The sequence below is a fragment of the Argentina silus genome (genome assembly GCF_951799395.1).
Source record: "Argentina silus genome assembly, chromosome: Y".
Taxonomy (NCBI): Eukaryota; Metazoa; Chordata; class Actinopteri; order Argentiniformes; family Argentinidae; genus Argentina; species Argentina silus.
Window position 1 is genome coordinate 1,585,001 of NC_139654.1, and position 23,372 is coordinate 1,608,372.

A 23,372-nucleotide genomic window follows, 5' to 3' on the forward strand; every position below is an offset into this window, starting at 1 on the left:
CCAATAGAAAACTGATCCGTCCGTGACGCGACTCCAAACCAAATAATCCTCGCGAATTTCTAATCCCAACAAGAAGGACCCTTCACCAGCCTTAAAAAACAAACTAATGGCAGTTTAAATTCAAAGTTAAAATACTTTGAAATAAAAATGCCAAAGACTAGAGCTGATGGTTTATCCAAAGCCTTTTCTTCACATGTCATAAAAGCAACCAACCCTAACCCTAACTGTAACCCTAACCCTAACCCTAACCCTAACCCCCCATTTAACCTCTAAGAACCTCTTCTCTTTACTCCCCTCACAAATCCACCTCTGGCCATCTGCAGGTCTTATCCTTTCTACCTCAATCTTTCCTTTTTTGGAATTAGGAATCTTTATTTATTAACGTAATCTCACCCGATCTCTGTCGTCCTAACGCCAACATTTTTACATTTACATTTGACATTTATGGCATTTAGCAGACGCCTTTATCCAAAGCGACTTACAACAATACATTTGTTTAAGTAAGTGAATCATCTTTCCAACAGTCATCATTAGACAAAGTAATCAATGCTCACAACAGGGGCCATTGGCAGTCGTAATGCCAGTAGGCTATTTTTATTAATTTTTAATTCATTTCATTAGCAAGTGAGAACTGGTACAGTGGGGTAGCAGGGGTGAAGAGGTCTTTGGGTTGGGGTTGCCGCTTGGATGTGACCAGCTTTAGAACATCCTCAGGGGAGAGGGGGGGAAATCTGATAAACCAGAGACTGGGTGTTGCACAGTGGGTTTGGGAGGAGAGGTAGCATTGTTGGTGAGAGGTAGAGGGAAGGAGCTGCTAATGTCATCAACCTTCTTTTCAAAATAGGTGACAAAGTCATCGGCAGACAGAGAGGAGGGAGGAGCGGGAGGAGGAGGGTTGAGGAGTGAGGAAAATGTGGAGAACAGTTTCCTTGGGTCAGAGACAGAGGATTACATTTTGGAATGGTAGTATAAGGCTTTAGAAGCTGATGAAGATGAGGTGTAGTTGAGGAGGAGAGAGAGATAGGGGTCTAGATCATCAGGAAGGCCAGATTTTCTCCATTTCCTCTCAGCTGCCCGGAGCCCTATTCTACAAGCTTGAAGGGTTTCAGACAGCCAGGTAGCGCGTGGAGAGGATGTTGCAGGCCTTGAGATCTGTAGACAGAGAGAGTCGACGGATGAGGAAAGAGAGGACAGGAGGGTGGAGGAAGCTGCATCAGTGGATAGAAGAGAGAAAGATTCAACAGAGGGTAGGGCGGTTAAGACAGAGGAAGAAAGAGTGGTGAGTGAGAGGGTGCGCAGGCCGCGACGAGAGGACACAGTGTGGGTATTCTCAGCCAATGTTCTTGTAAACAAGGTCGATCCACCGGTTCTCTGCAACACGTTAGATTTCATTTTGTGGGCTTTTAGACTAAATGGTCCTCTCAGACCCAGGTCACTCAAACAGTTGGACTCCCCCAGGTGGCGCAAATCCTATTGTCTCCCCTCCTCTTGGCAAAGCCTCTTTTTATGACTTTCCGTTTCCCCATCAGTCGGACATTTAAAGTCACATACAATTCAGATTCTATTCTATCAAATACTAAACCATCAATGAAAACATCCAACTAACAACAGACCCTAAACCCTAACCCTAACCCCTAACCCCTAACCCTAACCCCTAACCCAACCCAAATACTAAACCATCAATGAAAACATCCAACCAACAGACCCTAAACGCCTAAGCCTAACCCTAACCCAAATACTAAACCATCAATGAAAACATCCACCCGACAACAGACCCTAACCCCAAACCCCTAACCCTAACCCTTAACCCTAACCCCTAACCAACAAGAGACCCTAACCCCTAAGCCTAACCCCAACCCATAACCCTAACCCTACTGATTTAACCCTTTCGGGACCTCAAACGCGCGGCTGCGTTTTCAGGGGTTTCCAAAATGTTTTGATCAATATCTCTGTGATAATCCGGCGTAGAAACATGGTTTAAATATCCCCTGAATCAGTAGACTCTCAGCTTTCGATTCCTGTGACATGCCCTCTCACTCACAGATGGAGCTATGAGCCTCGGAACAGCTTGGTACACGCCCTCCTTGCGTAATTGGTGAATTTGGTAGCAGACTAGCTTGAGTCGTTAGACACTGCCTTTTACCGTCGGTGATTGGTCGATTCACACGTCCATCTTCTTTGCTACACGTGTTGTCGGCATTGTCGGTATTGACAAACATTTCAGTGACAGAGACAGAAAGCAGAGAAGATGTGTTTACAAGGATCCATTAGAAGTCCTTTTTTATATTTTGTCTAGTATTTTATTCATATTGTATACCATTTCTGTGTAGCTCAGGACTTCATGAATGAATTTCAACCACCAAAACAATTCATCCACATGGGTAAAGATATGTTTTCACATGGGATTTGAAACATTTCTGAAAAACAGATTCGAAATGTTCAGGTTTAGGCCTACTTACCTCTTCACACAGTGCTGTTGGGGTAAACATCTATCACAGTCAAGAAAGCTGAGTTTGTCCTGAAAATATTGATATGAAACACTTGGCTATTATTTTGTATGGAAGTGCCTTCAAATTGAGAAAGAAGAAATGTATGTAAAAATGGAGAAAATACCCCTGGTCCCCAAAGGGTTAACCTGCAAAGTGAGGCCTTCTCTTTTCCCCCCATCAGAACAATGTGGGACCTGTCCATGTTTACAACCCTTGACTGATACATGTCTCTCTCTCTCTCTCCCTCCCTCCCTCCCTCTCTCCCTCCCTCTCTCCCTCCCTACCTCTTCTCCCCATCCAATCTCGCTCTCTCTCTTTCCCTCTTTCTCTGTCTTTTTCTCTCTCTCCCTCCCTACCCCCCTCTCCCTCTACCTCCCACCCTCTCTCCCTTTCTCCCTCCCTCCCTCTCTCCCTCCCTACCTCACTCTCTCCCTCCTTCCCACTTTCTCTCTCTTTCCCTCCCTTTCCTCCCTCCCTCCCTCCTCTTGCTCTCCCTCCGTGCCTCTCTCTCCCTTCCTACCTCTCTCTGCTACTCTACCTACCTCTCTCCCTCCCTCCATCCTCTCCCTCCCTCCTTCCCCCACCTCTCTCCCTTTCTCTCTCCCTCCCTCTATCCCTCCCTCCTTCCCTCCACTCCCTCTTTCCCTCCCTCTTTGCCTCCCTCCCTCCTCTTTCTCCCTCCATCCCTCCCTCCCTCTATCCTTCCCTCTCTCCCTACCTCTCTCCCTACCTCTATCCCTCCCTCTATCCTCTCCCTCCCTCTTTCTCTCTACCTCTCTCCCTCCTTCCTCTCTCTCCCTCTCACCATCCATCCCTCCCTCTATCAATCCCTCTATCTCTCCCTCCCTCCCACCTCTCCCTCCCTCCCTTCTTCCTCCCTCTATCCTTCGCACTATCCCTCCCTCTATCCCTCTCTTCCTCCCTCCCTCCTCTCTCTCCCTTTCTCCCTCAATCCTCTCCCTCCCTCCCTCACCCCCTCTCTCCCTCCCTCTCTCCCACCTGTCCCTCCCTCTCTGCCTCTCTCCCTCCCTCCTTCCTCCCTCTATCAATCCCTCTCTCCCTCCCTCTCTCTCTCCCTCCTTCTTTCCCTCTATCCCTCCCTCTATCCCTCCTCTCCCTCTCTTCCTCCCTCCCTCCTCTCTCTCCCTCCATCCTTCCTCCCTTTATCCCTCCCTCTCTCCTCTCCATCCCTCCCTCTCTCCCTCTATCCTCTCCCTCCCACTTTCTCTGTCCCTCTCTCCCTTCCACCCTCCCTCCCTCCCTCTTCTCTCTCCCTCCCTCCCTCTCTCTCCTACTCTCCCTCCCTCGATTCCTCCTCTCCCTCTCTCGCTCCCTCCCTCTCTCCTCTATCTCCCTCTCTCCCTCCCTCCTTCATCCCTCTCACCCTCTATCCTCTCCTTAACTCTTCCTCCCTCTATCCCTCCCTCCCTCCTTCCCCCCTCTATCCCCCCCTCCCTCTCTCCCTCCCTCCCTCTCTCCCTCTATCATCTCCCTCCCTCTTTCTCCCTCTCTCCCCCCCTCCCTATATCCCTCCCTCTCTGCCTCCCTCCTTTCTTCCTCTCTCCCTCTCTCCATCCTCCCTCTATCCCTCCCTCTATCCCTCCCTCTTTCTCCCTCCCTCCCTCCATCTCCCTCCCTCCCTCCTCTCCCTCCCTCCCTCTCTCTCTCTCCCTCCCTCCCTCCTCTCTCTATCCCTCCCTCCCTCCCTCCTCTCCCTCCCTCTTTTTCTCTCTCCCTCTTTCCCTCCCTCCCTCTCCCTATCTCCTCCTCCGTCCCTCTCATCCCTTTCTCCCTCCCTCTACCCCTACCTCCCCTCTCTCTCTGTCTCCCCCTCCCTCCCTCTCCTCCCTTCCTTTTTCTTCCTCTCTCCCTCCCTCTCTCTCTCCCTCCCTCCCTCCCGTCTGTAGTGAATGGAGTGGATGTTTTCCTGCCACCAGAGCCCAAGACCAGAGCCCAGGACCAGTTCTTCCAATGTGAGTGTGTTTCTCCTGAAGTAGCTGACAGTTTCTCTCTCTCTTTATCTCTCCCTCCCTCCCTCTCTCTGTTCCTCCCTCCTCTCCCTCCCTTTATCCCTCCCTCCCTCCCTCCCTCCATTGATCCTCTCCACAAACTCTGAGACACAACGAGAGATCTCTAGGAGAGGGAGAGACTCATCAAAGACAGCCTACATATCTGACTCTCCCACCCTCCCTCTCTCTCCCCCTCTCTCTCTCTCTCCCTCCATCCCTCTCTCTTTTTATCTTCCTCCGTCCCCCTCTCTCTTCCTCCTTTCTCTCTCTCTCTCTCCCTCTCTCTTTCTTTCTCCTCTCTCTCTCTCCCTCCATCCCTCTCTCTCTCCCTCCAACCCTCTCTCTCTTTCTCTTCCTCCGTCCCCTCTCTCTCTCTCTCTCTCCTCTCTCTCTCTCTCCTTCCCTCCCTCTCTCTCTTTCTCTTCCTCCGTCTCTCTCTATCTTCCTCCTCTCTCTCTCTCTCTCTCTCCCTCTCTCTCTCTCTCTCTCCCTCCCTACATCCCTCTCTCTTTCTCTTCCTCCATCCCCCTCTCTGTTCCTTCTCTCTATCTCCCCTCTCTCTCTCCCTCTCTCTCTCTCTCTTCCTCTGTCCCACTCTCTCCCCCCTCTCCTCTCTCCCCTCTCTCTCTCTCTCCTCTCTCTCTCTCTTCCTCCGTCCCTCTCTCTCTTCCTCTGTCCCACTCTCTCCCCCCTCTCCTCTCTCCCCTCTCTCTCTCTCTCTCTCTCTCTCTTTCTCTTCCTCCGTCCCCCTCTCTCTTCCTCCTCTCTCTCTTATTCTCCCTCTCTCTCTTCCTCTCTCTCTTCTCTCTCTCTCCCTCCATCCCTTTCTCTCTTTCTCTTCCTCTGTCCCCCTCTCTCTTCCTCCTCTTTCTCTCTCTCTCTCCTCTTTTTCTCTCTCTCCTCTCTTTCTCTCTCTCTCTCCCCCTCTCTCTCTCTCTCTCTCTCTCCCCTCTCCTCTCTCTCTCTTCCTCCGTCCCCCTCTCCCTCTCTCTCTCTCTCTCTCTCTCCCTCCCTCCCTCCCTCCCTCTGCTCTTCCCCCAGATGCCTGTGAGCTCACACTGGACCCAAACACAGCACACAGACGCCTCTCTCTGTCTGAGGAGAACAGAAAGGTGACACGGGGGAGAGAGAAGCAGCCGTATCCTGATCACCCAGAGAGATTTGAGCGCTGGTACCAGGTGCTGTGTAGAGAGGGTCTGACTGGGCGCCGTTACTGGGAGGTAGAGAGGAGTGGGGGAGGGGCTGATATAGGAGTGACATATAAAGGAATCAGCAGGAAAGGATTGGGTGATGACTGTGGGTTGAGATTCAATGACAAGTCCTGGAGTCTGATCTGCTCTGATGACAGTTACTCCGCCTGGCACAATAAGAAGAACACTGTCATACCTGTCCCCTCCTCTGGCTCCCACAGAGTAGGAGTGTATCTGGACTGGCCGGCCGGCACTCTGTCCTTCTACAGCGTCTCCTCTGACACACGGACCCTCCTGCACACATTCCACTCCACATTCACTGAGCCCCTCTACCCAGGGTTTGGGTTTTGGGGCGAGGGCTGTTCAGTGACCCTGTGTAAACTAGTCTCAGGGAGATCACACTGAACACCAAAGGCTCAAAGATGACGGATCATAACATGATGCAGTTGGATAGTGGTGTGTTTTCAATGAGATGTTGGATGTACAGATGTTCCCTCTCCTAGTGTGTAGGGTGTAGTGTGTAGTGTGTAGGATTGTTGTGTGTAGTTATATTATGTTTTACTATATATATATATATATATATATAGTAAAACATAATATAACTACACACAACAATCCTACACACTATATATATTATGTCACATATATATTAAATGTCACATATATATTATGTCACATGTCACATATATATTAAATAAAATGCATCTGATAGTAAAATAGACTGCAATAGAGTGACAAAAAATAGAAGCTTACATGTTTTTTAGTTTTTTTGATGGAAATGCATCTGACAATCCAGATGAATGATTAGATGATCAAATCAGACTGATGATGAACTCTGAGAATAACACAGGAGAGAGTGTCTGTATGTATATAAGAGTTGGTTAGATTGGGTGTTTGAGTTGTGATGCTGGATTACGTTGCTGTGTGTAAGATAGTATGGTCAATTTCCATAGAAAATAAAGATTCCTAATTCCACAAAGGAAAGGCAGAGAGAGAATTAAGAGCAGGATGGCCAGTGATTGATTTGTGAAGGGAGAGTAGTGGAGATGTTTATAATTATAATAGGAGGGGAAACCAGGCCGCGACGCGATGTAGGAGAAGAATGATATTGGTGGTATAAGTGATTTGTATATGAGGGAAGTAACCTAGATTTGAAACTATAAATGGCGGTCTGAAAGGACAACGAAAAACCACTTTGCAAACGTGTTTACTTTTATAACTTGTGAATAAAAGTGTCTGAATAAACCATGAATTCTAGTCTTTGGCATTTTTTATATTCAAGTATTTTTAACTTGAAATTCCACCACACTAGCTACAGTCAATCACACTGCTACTGTTTGAACTAGCTACAGTCAATCACACTGCTACTGTATGAACTAGCTACAGTCAATCACACTGCTACTGTATGAACTAGCTACAGTCAATCACACTGGTACTGTATGAACTAGCTACAGTCAATCACACTGCTACTGTATGAAATAGCTACAGTCCCAATGCTACACTATATGAACTAGCTACAGTCAATCACACTGCTACTGTATGAACTAGCTACAGTACCAATGATACACTACATTAATTAGCTACAGTCTATCACACTGGTACTGTATGAACTAGCTATAGTCCCAATGCTACACTATATGAACTAGCTACAGTCAATCACAATGCTACTGTTTGAGCTAGCTACAGTCAATCACACTGCTACTGTATTAACTAGCTACAGTCCCAATGCTACTGTATGAACTAGCTACAATCAATCACACTGCTACTGTATGAACTAGCTACAGTCCCAATGATACACTATATGAACTAGCGACAGTAGCTAGCTCATACATTAGCAGTGTGACTGACTGTTGCTAGAACTATCTACAATGATATGACTACTGTATGAACTAGCTACAGTCAATCACACTGCTACTGTATGAACTAGCTACAGTAAATCGCACTGCTACTGTATGAACTAGCTACAGTCAATCACAATGCTACTGTATGAACTAGTTACAGTCAATCACACTGCTACTGTATGAATTAGCTACAGTCCCAATGCTACTGTATGAACTAGCTACATTTAATGACACTGCTACTGTATGAACTAGCTACAGTCAATCACACTGCTACTGTATGAACTAGCTACAGTCAACCACTCTGCTACTGTATCAACTAGCTACAGTCCCAATGATACACTATATTAACTAGCGACTGTAGCTATTTCATACAGTAGCAGTGTGACTGACTATCGCTAGAACTAGCTACAATTACATGACTACTTCATGAACTAGCTACAGTCAATCACACTGCTACTGTATAAACTAGCTAAAGTCAATCACACTGCTACTGTAAGAACTAGCTACAGTCAATCACAATGCTACTGTATGAACTAGCTACAGTCAATCACACTGCTACTGTATGAACTAGCTACAATCAATCACACTGCTACTGTATGAAATAGCTACAGTCCCAATGCTACACTATATGAACTAGCTACAGTCAATCACACTGCTACTGTATGAACTAGCTACAGTACCAATGATACACTATATGAACTAGCGACAGTCAATCACACTGGTACTGTATGAACTAGCTACAGTCAATCACAATGCTACTGTATGACTAGCTACAGTCAATCACAATGCTACTGTATGAACTAGCTACAGTCCCAATGATACACTATATTAACTAGCGACTGTAGCTATTTCATACAGTAGCAGTGTGACTGACTATCGCTAGAACTAGCTACAATTACATGACTACTTCATGAACTAGCTACAGTCAATCACACTGCTACTGTATAAACTAGCTACAGTCAATCACACTGCTACTGTAAGAACTAGCTACAGTCAAACACACTGCTACTGTATGAACTAGCTATAGTCCCAATGCTACACTATATGAACTAGCTACAGTCAATAACAATGCTACTGTATGAGCTAGCTGCAGTCAATCACACTGCTACTGTATGAACTAATACAGTCAATCACACTGCTACTGTATTAACTAGCTACAGTTCCAATGCTACTGTATGAACTAGCTACAGTCCCAATGATACACCATATGAACTAGCGACAGTAGCTAGTTCATACAGTAGCAGTGTGACTGACTGTTGCTAGAACTATCTACAATCACATGACTACTTCATGAACTAGCTACAGTCAATCACACTGCTACTGTATAAACTAGCTACAGTCAATCACACTGCTACTGTATGAACTAGCTACAGTCAATCACACTGCTACTGTATGAACTAGCTACAGTCACAATGCTACTGAATGAACTAGCTACAATCAATCACACGGCTCCTGTATGAACTAGCTACAGTCCCAATGATACACTATATTAACGAGCGACTGTAGCTATTTCATACAGTAGCAGTGTGACTGACTATCGCTAGAACTAGCTACAATTACATGACTACTGTATGAACTAGCTACAGTCAATCACACTGCTACTGTATGAACTAGCTACAGTCATTCACAATGCTACTGTATGAACTAGCTACAGTCAATCACACTGCTACTGTATGAACTAGCTACAGTCAATCACAATGCTACTGTATAAACTAGCTACAGTCAATCACACTGCTACTGTGTGAACTAGCTACAGTCAATCACACTGCTACTGTATAAACTAGCTACAGTCAATCACACTGCTACTGTATGAATTAGCTACAGTCCCAATGCTACTGTATGAACTAGCTACAGTCAATCACACTGCTACTGTATAAAATAGCTACAGTCAATCACACTGCTACTGTATGAACTAGCTACATTCCCAATGCTACTGTATGAACTAGCTACAGTCAATCACACTGCTACAGTATGAACTGTCTACAGTCAATCACACTGCTACTGTATGAACTAGCTATAGTCCCAATGCTACACTATATGAACTAGCTACAGTCAATCACAATGCTACTGTATGAGCTAGCTACACAATCACACTGCTACTGTATAAACTAGCTACAGTCAATCACACTGCTACTGTATGAACTAGCTAAAGTCAATCACACTGCTACTGTAAGAACTAGCTACAGTCAATCACAATGCTACTGTATGAACTAGCTACAGTCAATCACACTGCTACTGTATGAACTAGCTACAATCAATCACACTGCTACTGTATGAAATAGCTACAGTCCCAATGCTACACTATATGAACTAGCTACAGTCAATCACACTGCTACTGTATGAACTAGCTACAGTACCAATGATACACTATATGAACTAGCGACAGTCAATCACACTGGTACTGTATGAACTAGCTACAGTCAATCACAATGCTACTGTATGACTAGCTACAGTCAATCACAATGCTACTGTATGAACTAGCTACAGTCCCAATGATACACTATATTAACTAGCGACTGTAGCTATTTCATACAGTAGCAGTGTGACTGACTATCGCTAGAACTAGCTACAATTACATGACTACTTCATGAACTAGCTACAGTCAATCACACTGCTACTGTATAAACTAGCTACAGTCAATCACACTGCTACTGTAAGAACTAGCTACAGTCAAACACACTGCTACTGTATGAACTAGCTATAGTCCCAATGCTACACTATATGAACTAGCTACAGTCAATAACAATGCTACTGTATGAGCTAGCTGCAGTCAATCACACTGCTACTGTATGAACTAATACAGTCAATCACACTGCTACTGTATTAACTAGCTACAGTTCCAATGCTACTGTATGAACTAGCTACAGTCCCAATGATACACCATATGAACTAGCGACAGTAGCTAGTTCATACAGTAGCAGTGTGACTGACTGTTGCTAGAACTATCTACAATCACATGACTACTTCATGAACTAGCTACAGTCAATCACACTGCTACTGTATAAACTAGCTACAGTCAATCACACTGCTACTGTATGAACTAGCTACAGTCAATCACACTGCTACTGTATGAACTAGCTACAGTCACAATGCTACTGAATGAACTAGCTACAATCAATCACACGGCTCCTGTATGAACTAGCTACAGTCCCAATGATACACTATATTAACGAGCGACTGTAGCTATTTCATACAGTAGCAGTGTGACTGACTATCGCTAGAACTAGCTACAATTACATGACTACTGTATGAACTAGCTACAGTCAATCACACTGCTACTGTATGAACTAGCTACAGTCATTCACAATGCTACTGTATGAACTAGCTACAGTCAATCACACTGCTACTGTATGAACTAGCTACAGTCAATCACAATGCTACTGTATAAACTAGCTACAGTCAATCACACTGCTACTGTGTGAACTAGCTACAGTCAATCACACTGCTACTGTATAAACTAGCTACAGTCAATCACACTGCTACTGTATGAATTAGCTACAGTCCCAATGCTACTGTATGAACTAGCTACAGTCAATCACACTGCTACTGTATAAAATAGCTACAGTCAATCACACTGCTACTGTATGAACTAGCTACATTCCCAATGCTACTGTATGAACTAGCTACAGTCAATCACACTGCTACAGTATGAACTGTCTACAGTCAATCACACTGCTACTGTATGAACTAGCTATAGTCCCAATGCTACACTATATGAACTAGCTACAGTCAATCACAATGCTACTGTATGAGCTAGCTACACAATCACACTGCTACTGTATAAACTAGCTACAGTCAATCACACTGCTACTGTATGAACTAGCTACAGTCAATCACACTGCTACTGTATGAACTAGCTACAGTCCCAATGCTACTGAATGAACTAGCTACAATCAATCACACTGCTCCTGTATGAACTAGCTACAGTCCCAATGATACACTATATTAACGAGCGACTGTAGTTATTTCATACAGTAGCAGTGTGACTGACAATCGCTACAATTACATGACTACTGTATGAACTAGCTACAGTCAATCACACTGCTACTGTATAAACTAGCTACAGTCAATCACACTGCTACTGTATGAATTAGCTACAGTCCCAATGCTACTGTATGAACTAGCTACAGTCAATCACACTGCTACTGTATAAAATAGCTACAGTCAATCACACTGCTACTGTATGAACTAGCTACATTCCCAATGCTACTGTATGAACTAGCTACAGTCAATCACACTGCTACAGTATGAACTGTCTACAGTCAATCACACTGCTACTGTATGAACTAGCTATAGTCCCAATGCTACACTATATGAACTAGCTACAGTCAATCACAATGCTACTGTATGAGCTAGCTACACAATCACACTGCTACTGTATAAACTAGCTACAGTCAATCACACTGCTACTGTATGAACTAGCTACAGTCAATCACACTGCTACTGTATGAACTAGCTACAGTCCCAATGCTACTGAATGAACTAGCTACAATCAATCACACTGCTCCTGTATGAACTAGCTACAGTCCCAATGATACACTATATTAACGAGCGACTGTAGTTATTTCATACAGTAGCAGTGTGACTGACAATCGCTACAATTACATGACTACTGTATGAACTAGCTACAGTCAATCACACTGCTACTGTATGAACTAGCTACAGTCATTCACAATGCTACCGTATGAACTAGCTACAGTCAATCACACTGCTACTGTATGAACTAGCTACAGTCATTCAGAATGATACAGTATGAACTAGCTACAGTCAATCACACTGCTACTGTATAAACTAGCTTCAGTCAATCACAATGCTACTGTATGAACTAGCTACAGTCAATCACACTGCTACTGTATGAACTAGCTACAATCAATCACTATGCTACTGTATGAAATAGCTACAGTCCCAATGCTACACTATATGAACTAGCTACAGTCAATCACACTGCTACTGTATGAACTAGCTACAGTACCAATGATACACTATATGAACTAGCGACAGTCAATCACACTGGTACTGTATGAACTATCTACAGTCAATCACAATGCTACTGTATGACTAGCTACAGTCAATCACAATGCTACTGTATGAACTAGCTACAGTCCCAATGATACACTATATTAACTAGCGACTGTAGCTATTTCATACAGTAGCAGTGTGACTGACTATCGCTAGAACTAGCTACAATTACATGACTACTTCATGAACTAGCTACAGTCAATCACACTGCTACTGTATAAACTAGCTACAGTCAATCACATTGCTACTGTAAGAACTAGCTACAGTCAATCACACTGCTACTGTATGAACTAGCTATAGTCCCAATGCTACACTATATGAACTAGCTACAGTCAATCACAATGCTACTGTATGAGCTAGCTACAGTCAATCACACTGCTACTGTATGAACTAATACAGTCAATCACACTGATACTGTATTAACTAGCTACAGTCCCAATGCTACTGTATGAACTAGCTACAGTCCCAATGATACACCATATGAACTAGCGACAGTAGCTAGTTCATACAGTAGCAGTGTGACTGACTGTTGCTAGAACTATCTACAATCACATGACTACTTCATGAACTAGCTACAGTCAATCACACTGCTACTGTATAAACTAGCTACAGTCAATCACACTGCTACTGTATGAACTTGCTACAGTCAATCACACTGCTACTGTATGAACTAGCTACAGTCCCAATGCTACTGAATGAACTAGCTACAATCAATCACACTGCTCCTGTATGAACTAGCTACAGTCCCAACGATACACTATATGAACTAGCGACAGTAGCTAGCTCATACATTAGCAGTGTGACTGACTGTTGCTAGAACTATCTACAATGATATGACTACTGTATGAACTAGCTACAGTCAATCACACTGCTACTGTATGAACTAGCTACAGTCCATCACACTGCTACTGTATGAACTAGCTACAGTCAATCACACTGCTACTGTATGAACTAGCTACAGTCAATCACAATGCTACTGTATGAACTAGTTACAGTCAATCACACTGCTAATGTATGAACTAGCTACAGTCAATCACACTGCTACTGTATGAAATAGCTACAGTCCCAATGCTACACTATATGAACTAGCTACAGTCAATCACACTGCTACTGTATGAATTAGCTACAGTCCCAATGCTACTGTATGAACTAGCTACATTTAATGACACTGCTACTGTATGAATTAGCTACAGTCAATCACACTGCTACTGTATGAACTAGCTACAGTCAACCACTCTGCTACTGTATCAACTAGCTATAGTCCCAATGATACACTATATTAACGAGCGACTGTAGCTATTTCATACAGTAGCAGTGTGACTGACTATCGCTGAAACTAGCTACAATTACATGACTACTGTATGAACTAGCTTCAGTCAATCACACTGCTACTGTATGAACTAGCTACAGTCATTCACAATGCTACTGTATGAACTAGCTACAGTCAATCACACTGCTACTGTTTGAACTAGCTACAGTCATTCAGAATGATACTGTATGAACTAGCTACAGTCAATCACACTGCTACTGTATAAACTAGCTTCAGTCAATCACACTGCTACTGTATGAACTAGCTACAATCAATCACACTGCTACTGTATGAAATAGCTACAGTCCCAATGCTACACTATATGAACTAGCTACAGTCAATCACACTGCTACTGTGTGAACTAGCTACAGTCAATCACACTGCTACTGTATAAACTAGCTACAGTCAATCACACTGCTACTGTATGAATTAGATCCAGTCCCAATGCTACTGTATGAACTAGCTACAGTCAATCATACTGCTACTGTATGAAATAGCTACAGTCAATCACACTGCTACTGTATGAACTAGCTACATTCCCAATGCTACTGTATGAACTATCTACAGTCAATCACACTGCTACTGTATGAACTGTCTACAGTCAATCACACTGCTACTGTATGAACTAGCTACAGTCAATCACACTGCTACTGTATGAACTACCTACAGTCAATCACACTGCTACTGTATGAACTAGCTACAATCAATCACACTGCTACTGTATGAAATAGCTACAGTCCCAATGCTACACTATATGAATTAGCTACAGTCCATCACACTGCTACTGTATGAACTAGCTACAGTCATTCACAATGCTACTGTATGAACTAGCTACAGTCAATCACACTGCTACTGTATGAACTAGCTACAGTCATTCAGAATGATACTGTATGAACTAGCTAGAGTCAATCACACTGCTACTGTATAAACTAGCTTCAGTCAATCACAATGCTACTGTATGAACTAGCTACAGTCAATCACACTGCTACTGTATGAACTAGCTACAATCAATCACACTGCTACTGTATGAAATAGCTACAGTCCCAATGCTACACTATATGAACTAGCTACAGTCAATCACACTGCTACTGTATGAACTAGCTACAGTCAATCACAATGCTACTGTATGACTAGCTACAGTCAATCACAATGCTACTGTATGAACTAGCTACAGTCAATCACACTGCTACTGTATGAACTAGCTACAGTCAATCACACTGCTACTGTATGAACTAGCTACAGTCATTCAGAATGATACTGTATGAACTAGCTAGAGTCAATCACACTGCTACTGTATAAACTAGCTTCAGTCAATCACAATGCTACTGTATGAACTAGCTACAGTCAATCACACTGCTACTGTATGAACTAGCTACAATCAATCACACTGCTACTGTATGAAATAGCTACAGTCCCAATGCTACACTATATGAACTAGCTACAGTCAATCACACTGCTACTGTATGAACTAGCTACAGTCAATCACACTGCTACTGTATGAAATAGCTACAGTCCCAATGCTACACTATATGAACTAGCTACAGTCAATCACACTGCTACTGTATGAACTAGCTACAGTCAACCACATTGCTACTGTATCAAATAGCTACAGTCCCAATGATACACTATATTAACTTGCGACTGTAGGTATTTCATACAGTAGCAGTGTGACTGACTATCGCTAGAACTAGCTACAATTACATGACTACTGTATGAACTAGCTACAGTCAATCACACTGCTACTGTCTAAACTAGCTTCAGTCAATCACAATGCTACTGTATAACCTAGCTACAGTCAATCACACTGCTACTGTGTGAACTAGCTACAGTCAATCACACTGCTACTGTATAAACGAGCTACAGTCAATCACACTGCTACTGTATGAATTAGCTACAGTCCCAATGTTACTGTATGAACTAGCTACAGTCAATCACACTGCTACTGTATGAAATAGCTACAGTCAATCACACTGCTACTGTATGAACTAGCTACATTCCCAATGCTACTCTATGAACTATCTACAGTCAATCACACTGCTACTGTATGAACTGTCTACAGTCAATCACACTGCTACTGTATGAACTAGCTACAGTCAATCACACTGCTACTGTATTAACTAGCTATAGTCAATCACACTGCTACTGTATGAACTAGCTACACTCCCAATGATACACTATATTAACTAGCGACAGTAGCTAGTTCATACAGTTGCAGTGTGACTGACTGTTGTTAGAACTATCTCCAATCATTTGACTACTGTATGAACTAGCTACAGTCAATCACACTGCTACTGTATGAACTAGCTACAGTCAATCACACTTCTACTGTATGAACTAGCTATAGTCCCAATGCTACACTATATGAACTAGCTACAGTCAATCACAATGCTACTGTATGAGCTAGCTACAGTCAATCACACTGCTACTGTATGAACTAATACAGTCAATCACACTGATACTGTATTAACTAGCTACAGTCCCAATGCTACTGTATGAACTAGCTACAGTCCCAATGATACACCATATGAACTAGCGACAGTAGCTAGTTCATACAGTAGCAGTGTGACTGACTGTTGCTAGAACTATCTACAATCACATGACTACTTCATGAACTAGCTACAGTCAATCACACTGCTACTGTATAAACTAGCTACAGTCAATCACACTGCTACTGTATGAACTTGCTACAGTCAATCACACTGCTACTGTATGAACTAGCTACAGTCCCAATGCTACTGAATGAACTAGCTACAATCAATCACACTGCTCCTGTATGAACTAGCTACAGTCCCAACGATACACTATATGAACTAGCGACAGTAGCTAGCTCATACATTAGCAGTGTGACTGACTGTTGCTAGAACTATCTACAATGATATGACTACTGTATGAACTAGCTACAGTCAATCACACTGCTACTGTATGAACTAGCTACAGTCCATCACACTGCTACTGTATGAACTAGCTACAGTCAATCACACTGCTACTGTATGAACTAGCTACAGTCAATCACAATGCTACTGTATGAACTAGTTACAGTCAATCACACTGCTAATGTATGAACTAGCTACAGTCAATCACACTGCTACTGTATGAAATAGCTACAGTCCCAATGCTACACTATATGAACTAGCTACAGTCAATCACACTGCTACTGTATGAATTAGCTACAGTCCCAATGCTACTGTATGAACTAGCTACATTTAATGACACTGCTACTGTATGAATTAGCTACAGTCAATCACACTGCTACTGTATGAACTAGCTACAGTCAACCACTCTGCTACTGTATCAACTAGCTATAGTCCCAATGATACACTATATTAACGAGCGACTGTAGCTATTTCATACAGTAGCAGTGTGACTGACTATCGCTGAAACTAGCTACAATTACATGACTACTGTATGAACTAGCTTCAGTCAATCACACTGCTACTGTATGAACTAGCTACAGTCATTCACAATGCTACTGTATGAACTAGCTACAGTCAATCACACTGCTACTGTTTGAACTAGCTACAGTCATTCAGAATGATACTGTATGAACTAGCTACAGTCAATCACACTGCTACTGTATAAACTAGCTTCAGTCAATCACACTGCTACTGTATGAACTAGCTACAATCAATCACACTGCTACTGTATGAAATAGCTACAGTCCCAATGCTACACTATATGAACTAGCTACAGTCAATCACACTGCTACTGTGTGAACTAGCTACAGTCAATCACACTGCTACTGTATAAACTAGCTACAGTCAATCACACTGCTACTGTATGAATTAGATCCAGTCCCAATGCTACTGTATGAACTAGCTACAGTCAATCATACTGCTACTGTATGAAATAGCTACAGTCAATCACACTGCTACTGTATGAACTAGCTACATTCCCAATGCTACTGTATGAACTATCTACAGTCAATCACACTGCTACTGTATGAACTGTCTACAGTCAATCACACTGCTACTGTATGAACTAGCTACAGTCAATCACACTGCTACTGTATGAACTACCTACAGTCAATCACACTGCTACTGTATGAACTAGCTACAATCAATCACACTGCTACTGTATGAAATAGCTACAGTCCCAATGCTACACTATATGAATTAGCTACAGTCCATCACACTGCTACTGTATGAACTAGCTACAGTCATTCACAATGCTACTGTATGAACTAGCTACAGTCAATCACACTGCTACTGTATGAACTAGCTACAGTCATTCAGAATGATACTGTATGAACTAGCTAGAGTCAATCACACTGCTACTGTATAAACTAGCTTCAGTCAATCACAATGCTACTGTATGAACTAGCTACAGTCAATCACACTGCTACTGTATGAACTAGCTACAATCAATCACACTGCTACTGTATGAAATAGCTACAGTCCCAATGCTACACTATATGAACTAGCTACAGTCAATCACACTGCTACTGTATGAACTAGCTACAGTCAATCACAATGCTACTGTATGACTAGCTACAGTCAATCACAATGCTACTGTATGAACTAGCTACAGTCAATCACACTGCTACTGTATGAACTAGCTACAGTCAATCACACTGCTACTGTATGAACTAGCTACAGTCATTCAGAATGATACTGTATGAACTAGCTAGAGTCAATCACACTGCTACTGTATAAACTAGCTTCAGTCAATCACAATGCTACTGTATGAACTAGCTACAGTCAATCACACTGCTACTGTATGAACTAGCTACAATCAATCACACTGCTACTGTATGAAATAGCTACAGTCCCAATGCTACACTATATGAACTAGCTACAGTCAATCACACTGCTACTGTATGAACTAGCTACAGTCAATCACAATGCTACTGTATGACTAGCTACAGTCAATCACAATGCTACTGTATGAACTAGCTACAGTCAATCACACTGCTACTGTATGAACTAGCTACAGTCAATCACACTGGTACTGTATGAACTAGCTACAGTCAATAACACTGCTACTGTATGACTAGCTACAGTCAATCACAATACTACTGTATGAACTAGCTACAGTCAATCACACTGCTACTGTATGAACTAGCTACAGTCAATCACACTGGTACTGTATGAACTAGCTACAGTCAATCACACTGCTACTGTATGAAATAGCTACAGTCCCAATGCTACACTATATGAACTAGCTACAGTCAATCACACTGCTACTGTATGAACTAGCTACAGTCAACCACATTGCTACTGTATCAAATAGCTACAGTCCCAATGATACACTATATTAACTTGCGACTGTAGGTATTTCATACAGTAGCAGTGTGACTGACTATCGCTAGAACTAGCTACAATTACATGACTACTGTATGAACTAGCTACAGTCAATCACACTGCTACTGTCTAAACTAGCTTCAGTCAATCACAATGCTACTGTATAACCTAGCTACAGTCAATCACACTGCTACTGTGTGAACTAGCTACAGTCAATCACACTGCTACTGTATAAACGAGCTACAGTCAATCACACTGCTACTGTATGAATTAGCTACAGTCCCAATGTTACTGTATGAACTAGCTACAGTCAATCACACTGCTACTGTATGAAATAGCTACAGTCAATCACACTGCTACTGTATGAACTAGCTACATTCCCAATGCTACTCTATGAACTATCTACAGTCAATCACACTGCTACTGTATGAACTGTCTACAGTCAATCACACTGCTACTGTATGAACTAGCTACAGTCAATCACACTGCTACTGTATTAACTAGCTATAGTCAATCACACTGCTACTGTATGAACTAGCTACACTCCCAATGATACACTATATTAACTAGCGACAGTAGCTAGTTCATACAGTTGCAGTGTGACTGACTGTTGTTAGAACTATCTCCAATCATTTGACTACTGTATGAACTAGCTACAGTCAATCACACTGCTACTGTATGAACTAGCTACAGTCAATCACACTTCTACTGTATGAACTAGCTATAGTCAATCACACTGCAACTGTATGAACTAGCTACAGTCAATCACACTGCTACTGTATGAACTAGCTACAGTCCCAATGCTACTGTATGAACTAGCTACAGTCAATCACACTGCTACTGTATGAACTAGCTACAGTCCCAATGATACACTATATGAAATAGCGACAGTAGCTAGCTCATACATTAGCAGTGTGACTGACTGTTGCTAGAACTATCTACAATGATATGACTACTGTATGAACTAGCTACAGTCAATCACACTGCTACTGTATGAACTAGCTACAGTCAATCACACTGCTACTATATGAACTAGCTACAGTCAATCACAATGCTACTGTATGAACTAGTTACAGTCAATCACACTGCTACTGTATGAACTAGCTACCGTCCCAGTGCTACACTATATAAACTAGCTACAGTTAATCACACTGCTACTGTATGAACTAGCTACAGTCAACCACACTGCTACTGTATCAACTAGCTACAGTCCCAATGATACACTATATTAACTAGCGACTGTAGCTATTTCATACAGTAGCAGTGTGACTGACTATCGCTAGAACTAGCTACAATCACATGACTACTGTATGAACTAACAACAGTCAATCACACTGCTACTGTATGAACTAGTTACAGTCAATCACACTGCTACTATATGAACTAGCTACAGTCCCAATGCTACACTATATGAACTAGCTACAGTCAATAACACTGCTACTGTATGAACTAGCTACAGTCAATAACACTGCTACTGTATGAACTAGATACAGTCAATCACACTGCTACTGTATGAACTAGCTACAGTCAATCACACTGCTACTGTATGAACTAGCTACAGTCAATCACACTGCTACTGTATGAATTAGCTACAGTCCCAATGCTACTGTATGAACTAGCTACAGTCAATCACACTGCTACTGTATGAACTAGCTACAGTCAATCACACTGCTACTGTATGAACTAGCTACAGTCAATCACACTGCTACTGTATAAACTAGCTACAGTCAATCACACTGCTACTGTATGAACTAGCTACCGTCAATCACACTGCTATTGTCTTACGTGTCTCCAACATGTCTCACTTGTCTCGTACTTATGTCACTTATTGTCTTGACATTGCACTACTGCTTATTTGTATTATGTGTATTTTGTACATTGTCAGCAATGACACACTGACTTATGTGAATGATCCACCGGATCAAAAGCTTTTGATAGATCATTAAACAAGGCAGCACAATGCTGCTTTTTATCAAGGGCACAGACAATATCATTGATTACAAAGAATGTCGCTGAAATAGTCCTGTCTCCTGGTCTAAAGCATGATTGAAATGCTTAGTTTACACTTCACTACCCATAAGGCCTGTTGTAGTTTAGACTTCACTACCCATAAGGCCTGCTGTAGTTTAGACTTCACTACCCATAAGGCCTGTTGTAGTTTAGATTTCACTACCCATAAGGCCTGTTGTAGTTTAGACTTCACTACCCATAAGGCCTGTCGTAGCTGCAAATGACGTCTGATGTATCTGGTGGTTCAATCCAGGTGTGAAAGTGTGATTTCGGGGATCAGATGCATCACAAGGGTTTTGGTGTCAATGTTAATGGAAACATGTGGGGCCTTATGATGGAGAAATCATTTCATTTCATTTAGAAAATAAAATACTCTATGGAAGCTATTAATAGTAGATATTTATTTAACTTACAATCCATACAATACCGTATATCTTGCAATAGTTATACAGGTGTGTGTAGGCCCTGTCAATAGTTATACAGGTGTGTGTAGGCCCTGTCAATAGTTATACAGGTGTGTGTAGGCCCTGTCAATAGTTATACAGGTGTGTGTAGGCTCTGTCAATAGTTATACAGGTGTGTGTAGGCCCTGTCAATAGTTATACAGGTGTGTGTAGGCTCTGTCAATAGTTATACAGGTGTGTGTAGGCCCTGTCAACATGTGGTCTCACTAGAATGAATAATCTGTGTCAGTTTACATATTGAAACAGTGAATGCTTGTCCAAATAAAAACAGAAAGACCAAAAACAGCTTTTTATCATTAAAAGTTAATGATTTAATTATTTTACTGTGACAGAAAGTGACAAAGAAACACATATAATGAGCGCTGCTCGCTATGCATGAGACTTCAAGGGATCAATAAACTTGATTGATTGTTTTTTGTTTTTTATTTTTTATTACATGTCAACTTGGGATCATGAAATCCATGGTGGAATAGCTATGGATTCAAACAATCCAGATGGGGCTGGAGTTTTACACTACAACAGTCATCATAGAAAGAGACCATCAACAACTTGACATGAAACATCTACCATGAGGAAGATGGATGGAGACCCAGAGTCCCTGCTTACACCTGGTAGGGGTCCTGATTGATGTGTGTCAGAGAGGATATCTGCAAGGGCCAATATTGAATGTCTTCACCATGATGTGACGTGTGCAGAGTAGTGTGTCTCTGGTTGTCTACTGTCGACACTGCTAACAATCGATCCGAGTCGATATGGCGTACGCACCGACTCAGAGTAGAAAGCAGACAACTGTTTCTGTTGAGCCTTGTAGAGACCTTGATGCACAGTGAGTCCAACCCATGAAATTATCATTCAGTTTCAAATTTGAGGCAAATTAGTTATATTCTAGTGAGGGAGGTGTGTGTGTGTGTGTGTCTGTGTGTGTGTGTCTGTGTGTGTGTGTGTGTGTGTGTGTGTGTGTGGGGGGGGGGGTGTGTGTGTGTGTGTGTGTGTGTGTGTGTATGTGTATGTGGGTGGGTGTGTGTGTGTGTGTGTGTGTCCTCCTCCCTGCTCTCCAATAAATGGTTCTTCTGTAGTTTGGTTGAAGTTTCATCCTTTATCAAATAAAGTCTTTAAATACCTGTATCCTATTTCATCCTTTAAATACCTGAGTCCTGCTTGAATGTTTGATATCAGCTGAACTACTATTGAAGCAGGGTTTTTCCATCACTCTGTGTACGTGACACGACTCTGACCACAGAGTTCAGTTCCCCTATGAGGCAAGAGAGTTACAGGAACAATGTTGCGACATAGGACTGTTATCAGAGGACCAGACTTGTTGAACACCAAGACGTTCATTAAAGCACCTTGTGAAGAGTGAGACCTGAGCCTCTGTCAGCCAGTGTGCTGGAAGAGACCAATAAGGACCAGTTTATTGTGTTCACAGCGATGGGGGGCTGCAGAGAGGAGTGATAGGCAGATCAAACAGGTACGGTTCTAATTTTAGGTGGACTTTTTGTGATATTTAAGCTGATTGTGTTTGATCATAGTTGAGTTTTCTGGGTCAGGGTCAGAGCAGAGATACTCAATACTGTGTGATGGATTCAGATTCTTTACCTTCATCCTGAAGTGTGCACTAGTACCTATTGTTTATGTCGGGATGTCAAAAAACTGGTACATTTCTAATTTTATTTGGACCTTTTGTGATTGTTTTGCTGATTTGATACATACCTTTCAAGCCTTGATTTTTTCATTTGTTGGATTTAGTTTTTGGGTATGTTTTGTCTTAACATTAATTAATTCATTTGACCTAAATTATTAA

The 23,372-nt window shown here is 42.4% G+C and overlaps 2 protein-coding genes across 2 annotated transcripts in view; one reads left to right on the plus strand and one right to left on the minus strand.

Moving 5' to 3' along the window:
* LOC310823893 (uncharacterized protein) overlaps positions 1-6,135 on the plus strand; it is a 97,320-nt gene extending 91,185 nt beyond the window's left edge. Inside the window, exon 14 of the mRNA XM_083696825.1 lies at positions 5,540-6,135. Coding sequence (XP_083552951.1) covers positions 5,540-6,093 — 554 coding nt within the window. The 3' untranslated portion in view covers positions 6,094-6,135. The remainder of the gene's footprint in view (positions 1-5,539) is intronic.
* Positions 1-23,372, minus strand: part of LOC310823896 (uncharacterized protein) — a 427,663-nt gene that overhangs the window by 166,173 nt on the left and 238,118 nt on the right. The gene's annotated exons all lie outside the window — the stretch shown is intronic.